General features: G+C 40.8%; 1 protein-coding gene across 1 annotated transcript; it reads left to right on the top strand.

The window, feature by feature from the left end:
- On the top strand, positions 1,987–2,755 carry LOC109849340 (mannose-specific lectin-like). Its single transcript, XM_020419158.1, has one exon. It carries the CDS (start codon positions 2,035–2,037, stop codon positions 2,515–2,517), a length of 483 nt encoding a protein of 160 aa, XP_020274747.1. The 5' UTR covers positions 1,987–2,034; the 3' UTR covers positions 2,518–2,755.

The following is an 8,064-nucleotide window of genomic DNA, read 5'->3' as shown; positions in this document are numbered from 1 at the left end:
GATATATTAAAAACAGCAATTTATTTACATAACACCTCAATTCACGTTTCTTCTAAAACAAATATCAAATATAAGAAAAGATCACATTCGTGGTTCTTCAGTTAGAAATCAGGACACTGTGCATTGCGCACCCAATCCCCAAATCGAGTTGGCCGCGGCCCCATGTTGCTCTATTTATGAAAATGCCACTGTCGTCCTCTCCTCCGTCTTCTCCTTCCTTCGTCCTATCTTCATCGAGACCGACTCCTCCATCGTTCGATAGAGGAGGCGAGAGAGGAGAATCGACCTTCGATTTCTCTGAAGGTTGCTGCGGCGTTGATGAGCTTAGGTTCCTCTTAGATGCGAACATCACGGGAGATTGGTGATCGTTATGAAACCCTAATTTTGGCATAGGAGACTCGAGGAGAGAGGAGAGGAGACGCTGGAGCTTGCTCGCCATTATTTTTTTTTGGGTTTTGATTCGGGATCCGCGAACTGAGAGAGAGGGAGGGAGGGACGCGAATCGATACACACAGATTCAGCAGAGGCTTGAATTTCAAAGAGATTTGAATTTCAAAATCTCAGTCTTCGTTCTTATTTCTGAGGGAAATCTGTCCGTGGAAATTAGTGTGCTCCATAATGAATTACTGTATGTGTGATGTGTGATCAGCTGCAGTGTTAAATCTACTGTTCAATTTACTGTAGCATGAACAGTGCTTCTCTGGTTCTCCCTTTTGTATAAAGGAATAGATATCACAACATGTTAAGCTACATAATGTATTGCTACCTGTATATCACATCATGTTAAATTTTAGTGATTTCCTGTTAAACATAGTTCATCTTTGTCCAGTTACATATTATCGCTTAAGTACACTTTCTTCAAATTTCTCCACTAATAAAAGGGGTTTTAAGGGAAACCTTCCTTAAATTAAGCCACATTAATTTCATATTACCATTCTTAATTATCTAAGTTTTAGAATCCTCATTCTGTCAACATACTACCACAATTTTATTTTAAAAAGTATTATTTAACGTATTTACCCATGCATCTCTTGTACACGTCTTGTGCTTGTGTTTACCTCCACAGAGAAAAGGAGCCAAGGAAGCCCTGAAATAGTTTACTGGGATGTAATTAAGAGTTGGCGGAGAGAAATTAACTAAGGGCATATAGTCTATGTAGGGCAAAATTACCATATCGGTACATTTTGTTGACCCTAAATTATAGATTAATTTATTTTCTTACTTTTTATGGACCATGGAGATAAATACTCTTATTTTTTTTTGGTGGAGCTAAAATTCCGATCAAATAGGGTCACGTGAGGTGTCACACACGTTCGATGTGGATGATATTGAAATTAGATATAGAAATTATTAAAAAGAGCTGAAAAGGGATTTTTTTTCAAATTAGGGATACAAATGGGGTGTCACGTGCATCCGATGTGACTGCCAATATGGATGGTATATAGCTGGGATCATTATAATAAGTTGAAATGGGATCTTTGCTCAAATTAGAGCAAAAAAGTGAGGGTTCAAATTACTCTAATCAAATTAACCCTAGGAGGAAGATCACCCTCAATTTTAACCCTAATTTGAGCAAAAAATCCCTTTTCAGCTCATTTCAATGATCTATATATATCCGGACACTTTTATTCTTCCAAGAAAAAGGGGTACTTGTGGCCATGATCAATAATATATATGATATCATCACCGTAGTAAACAAATACACCAATATGTCACGTAGGTAGGGTCAACAAACTATATGGATATTATAATTTTGCCGTCTATATACTTTTATATAATGCAAATACATTAACTAAAATCCTCTCAGCTCGTCACATGAGCCAGCTACCTAACAAGTATAAATGTCTTTGTTGGACATCAAGCGTTCATCAACTACTCACGTACAGCCTTAGTAAATACCCACCAACTTCCCACCATTCTCATTAAGTATATGGCGGCACGTGCATCTCTTCTTCCCCGTCTATAAATGGGGGTTCAAGTGATCAGCCAAAAAAGGAATCACACACATCAAATTGTAGAAACATTAATCAATTAATGGCAAAGATGACTCCTCCTCCTCTCCTGATCCTCATCTTAGGCCTTGCCATCACAACACAATATTGCTCTGCGGATGACGTTCTCCTCTCCCCCGAGGCGCTCTACAGCGGCCGCTCCCTAAACTATGGCCCCTACATGTTCACAATGCAGAACGACTGCAACTTGGTTTTGTACGACTCTGGAAACCCCATTTGGGCGAGCAACACCGGGGGGCGAGGGTACAACTGCCGTTGCGTGATGCAGCGCGACGGCAACCTCGTTGTCTACGACCAGAACAACAACGCGGTGTGGGCCAGCGGCACCTCGGGGGGCGACGGCAATTACGTGCTCGTTCTGCAGAAAGATCGCAATGTGGTGATCTATGGACCGGCGCGTTGGTCCACTGGTACGAATTATAGAGGATCGCGTGGAGTTGTCGTTGTTGCTGCGCAGAATTCTACGCTGCTGTTGTTGCTGCTGCTGCTGCTGCTGGGGAAGTGATTGCTGATGTCGGTGCCAGCGATGCGCGTTGATTATGCTTGTTAGTAATATTGAGGGAATGCTTGCTGAATCTAGTTGTCTGAATAAAATTAAATGAGATGAATGCAGGCTAGAATGCATGCTTAAGCACGTGGTGTTTTTTTAATTTCGTGGATGCAAGCGGTGTCATCGCTGTACTTCATGTCCACTGGCATGAGGTCTAAATAAAGGATTGGGATCCTCCCTCTACTAAAGCATATATATAGTGTCTCCTAATGTGTCCTAATGCATCTTCACCTTTCATTTTGTGCATAAGCACAAAATACGAGGAGGTACTATGTAATGAAAGATGGAGATGTATTAGGAGATATTAGGAGGCACTATGTCTTAGTAGAGGATCCCAATCCCTAAATAAAGAGTTACTTTGATTAGTACATCATATTCCACGAACTAATTAACTTGTTTTCTGTGCTAATAATTCGGTGGTAATGGCAACCATAAGAAGCTAGATTGACGAAGTTTATTAAATAGAGAGATTAATGATGAGAGCAGAGAGGAATTAGAGCTTTTTCAAATTCACAACATACGTGGTAACGTGTACCTTGAACATCTACAAATCTGTAGGCCTTACGAATATAGTTTGTGCAAGAAATCACCTTTGGAGGCTCCTATTTGAAGCAGTCATTCCAACATGTGGATTTTATAGTGAATTATTCTCTTTGAATTGACATGTGGATGTAGGGATGAGTTTTTGAACCACGTTAAATCTTAGTGTTTTCTTGTGTGTGTTATTTTCATTGGAGCAGTTACTTCGTTTCATTAGTTTAATTCGCAGATAAACTCTATAAAGTCGAATAAGTTGTATCAGAGATAAGGTTGTGGCCCAAGGTCGACCTGATGTTGGTAGCCTGGTAGGTACACATGGTGGAAAATCCACTATGGTATCCAAAAATGGTTGTGCATGCCACATTTTCTGCCCACGGATGTTGACGGTGTAGTTAAACATATGAAGTTGTCGCATATGCTAGAAAGATCATAGATGTTGGTAGTCATGTCGCCTCCCATGATTATCAAGATTCTACTCACAATTAATAGGGGGGAAATGTTGAATATTCACGAGTGAGTATATATAGTCACACATTACTTCCTTTCTTGTCAGGCCAATAAGGCCCTTCTCCGGTTGTAAGGGGATCATCAGTTAGTTGAAGTGAGAACCGTTAAGAGTAATGCTTTTTGGACCCAAAACGAGGGACCAAATAAAGGACTGCTGAGTTGGAATGCATTAATTGTTTTATTTATCTCTGCGATCTAGGACACTCGATTAAGTAGCAAGGGACATTTTCAAAATATTGCTTTGTTTCTTCATCTTTCTCCTATCCAGCACTTTCTTCTCTTTCTCCTATTTGATTCATAGGAACTCTGTGCCGCTTAGCACTGTATTTGTGTTGATATTCTGGACTAATTGCTTTGGTTTTGTTGTGAAATGATACTATTGTTCACTGTTTGGATTAGTTCTTCCCATGGATTTTAAGCAATTCAAGGCAAAATAGTCAAACAACATAAATAGTGATGAGATATTATGTCACATGAATTTTACTATTTGTTTGTGTCAACTTGTTGCTTCCCATTTATTTCTCAATAGCTAAACCTTAGCAAAGGAATCAAGTGATTCTTAGGATCCAAACAGAAACATCTTGATTCCTAATCATCTCAAAAGAGAATAAATTTTGTTTGCGAGAGAACGTAAGTCTGCCAATGACCCTAATCGAACCTTGATCATGAATTTTTATCCCAAAGGAAGCTCTGGTTGTTATTGACAGTTCTGCCGACGCGAGACGACAGCGATGATCGTGGAAAACCGGACGATAAAGGATAGTTGTGTTTGATCACCGACGCTAGGTGGGGAGATCACGAAGATGGGAAATAAAATGTTTGGTCGCCGGTTGTGAATTTGGGAAAAGGCTAGTGTTTTAGGATTGGGCCTTCGGTTTATTGATCAAAAGAGATAATCAGTTGTCACATACCAAAATACCCTTAATGCTAGCCAGCTCATTAACAAGTCAATGTACACCTAGATATGCAACATCACATGTCCCATGTGTCCGTTCCATTTTTTGGTCCTCCTAGCACTATTCAATGGTTAAATATTATTTGTATGTTATCTATCCTTAATACCACATCAATTAGGATGATAGAACAATTTCTCTTTATCTTGTATATAAACATCACGATATCAATGAAAAGGTTATCCCCTTCTTCCGAAAGCTCTATACTTATAAAGGTATGAGAGCCACCCATGAACCCTATTGTGCGCGGCGAAAGCGGTTGAATCACACACAAGCCAAACAAGAGAGATCACAACCAAAATAAACAAGCACAATCACCAAATAACACAAAAGATTTATGTGGTTCGGTAATTTCCTACATCCACGGGGCAAGGGGGAAAGATTTTACTAATAGAGAAAGAGAAATACCAAAATAGGGTTACAAAATCTCACCAATAAAACCTAGAACCAAGCTCTCAATTCTCTCACAATCTCTCCTACAATGGATGCTCTATTCCCTGTGAATAGTTGCTCAAAATGACCCTCTTGGTTCTTTTTTAAAACCCTAAACTCGTGTTGATATTTATATCAAACATCAATCCCAAATCAAACAGGAAAACCAAAACAAGCTGAAAACCCGACATGAGTCGACTCATGACTGATGTGAGTCGACTCGTCAAAAACTTTTGACAAAACGACTGGGTTTCGTGAGTCGACTCATAACAGGCATGAGTCGACTCAACCTGATGAGTCGACTCATGTGCATGTATGAGTCGACTCACAATCTAAAAACTAGATTTCTGAATTCTTCCAATAATTCTCCACATCGACGAAGTTTCTCCCAAACTGAGCCGACACCAAAGCATCCACAAACATCCCACTTGTTGCGTCCAAGACACCGTGAAACAATTCACGGTAACAGACTCAATCCATAACAAGTCAGGAATCCAAATGAGAGTTCAAACAATCTTTCCCCATCAAAACAATTAATCCAAAACGGGATCCAAAACGGCTGTATCATAAAGACTGCCTACGTATCCTCTTGCCCAAGGAATCAAGCCTTCTTGTAGTTCATCCAAATGGCCTCCAAAGGCCTCAATCCACTAGAAGAGTTCGCAACCCTTCTCCAACATCACGATCAAGTCTACGACTGATAGCACCTCCAATGGCCCCAAACTGAAACAATCCAAACATCTCCACCTGAGATGAACCAATGGCCATATCCAGACTCCATCAATTAGTTACACTCGAATCGATCAACCTATCATCTGCATCCAAATCAACACGATTCCCAAACTATGTCACATCAGCTGGAATCCCAAATGATGTAGTATATTCTGGAGTCTCCACCTAACGTGGAGTAGCATCACTCTCCACCCGCTGCGATGTCCTAAAAATCTGATCACCACTCTCTACCTGCCGAGAGTCAAACATGACATACCTGCTCAGAACAAAGTCAGAAACCAATACCTGATAATCAAACACGTCTCTGACTCCCAAATGTGCTATCAGATTAAATCTCACATCCACGATGTGACCAAGTGCTGAGTAGCCAAGCATCCGACGAATCTAAATCAGCTCCACCAGATCCAAAATCTCTACATGCAGCAGTCGGCAACCTATGCATAAGATGGCCCAAACATGTCGTAGCCCGCACACTAATGCCAATGCTCGACATCAAACGTTGATCCTCCTCCAGAAAGGAACAGCTCCCCAAATCTGTCATCTTATCATGTCGCCTCAAAGTTTCCACACGAATAAAGTGTCTCCAATTGCCTTGAGCTTGGCACAAACGCAAGAAAGAACCCCTACCATAAATAGAACGTTGGGTTACCTTTTTGCCAACACACTTCTTTCAATTGTTGTGGACTTCTAGGACTTCACACCAACAGGACCTGGTTGCAACCCACCAATGCCTAGAACAATCCCCAACTGCGGAAACCACATACCTATTACCTCCTAATGATGCTCCCTTGGAAGGCCCCCAAATGCCTGAATGAACACCCCTCAGAAGACCTATCGAATGATGGATAGAAGTGCCAAACTCCACCCCGGTTTTCTTGCTCATACCAATGGGTTCATAGGATTTCAAACTGTAGGTCAAAACACTCCTCAACAACCTATGCACGGCATTACCAATCAAATAACCTAGCATCAAACAAAGCCACAGTCTAGCCGAATCTGATGAAGTTGCCAGTTCCCTATCAATCGCCATGCTTCCAAGCAAATAATACAAATTGCTCCTTCTGACACCCTTCATCACAATCATGGATCCTAATGTGACCTTCAAACATGCATCCACCAAGGTCACCATATAGCCTGCTGCCTCCAAAGCTCCAAGTAAAATAATATTCATCTTCAATTGTAGAACGAACCTTACATCATCTAACTCTCACATCATCCCGTCACTCATCCTAATCTGAATGGTACCAATACCACCAATAGAGCATTTATGTCCATTACCTATGAGTATAACATCCTCTCTTTCTAACTTCTGAAAGCTGGAGAACCAATCCCTCCTAGGGCAAACGTGGTAAGAAGTACCAGAATCTAACATCCACTCTGTAGAGTCGGCAACATAAACTGACGATAGTGCAGACAATGAATAGCCTGAAGAATCTGAATCCTAATTGTTGCCACTAGTCTTGATAACATTCACCTCTGAAGCTTGTACAACTTTCCCCTTATTCTTCTTGGCTCGATCTAACTTTGGGCATTCAGCTTTCCGATGTCCATCCTCTTTACAAAAGCACATTGATTCCTACGAATCCCATGATGTGCACTTCTAGACTGCGACCTCCTGCTTCGGTTTGAACCACGGCCTTGAACTACTAATACATCTCCGATGCCTTCTCGGAGGACTCATCGACACTCTTCCTCAACTCATAATTCACCAATGCTGAGATCACCTCCTTGTAGCTAATAGTCGTTCTTTCATTAATCATAGTGAGAAAAAGGTACCACAATCATCCTCAGGCAACAAACACAAAAGTAACATCGCCTTGTCTTCATCCTCAATCATGATATCCACATTGGTCATGTCTGAAAGTAGCTTCGTGAAGTTGTTAACATGCTCCCTGATGGAAACTCACATCTTCATCTTGAACTGGTAAAACCTCTTCTTCAAGTGAAGCTAATTCTCAATGCTCTTAGTTGTTTGGGTGAAAAATCGATTTCTTCATTATATAATTTATTACAACTTCAGTCGTTACAATAAGTTCAAAAAAATATCGGTCTTTTTATAAGACATTTACTTAATAAAATTAAAATTACAATCTCCTTCAAACAAACACAACGTGTGTTTATCACTCGTTGCTTGTGTGGGATCTTTGCCTGTGACGGAGACGTTGATATCTGTGGACCACCAAATGATCAGATCAGATCTAAAGCTTCGTTGATTCACGAAGGAATCAAGAAACCGAAGTAATTATCTCAGCAACAGCGAGATAATCACTCTTCTCGAGATCACCGCAACGGGGCAATCTCAAGGGAAGGAACCGGGCTGCAGATCTGACGAACTCCT

Source organism: Asparagus officinalis, chromosome 7 (genome assembly GCF_001876935.1).
Source record: "Asparagus officinalis chromosome 7, Aspof.V1, whole genome shotgun sequence".
In the NCBI taxonomy this organism is placed as follows: Eukaryota; Viridiplantae; Streptophyta; class Magnoliopsida; order Asparagales; family Asparagaceae; genus Asparagus; species Asparagus officinalis.
Note: the sequence above shows the minus strand (reverse complement) of the source record. Positions and strands in the feature narration are given on the sequence as shown.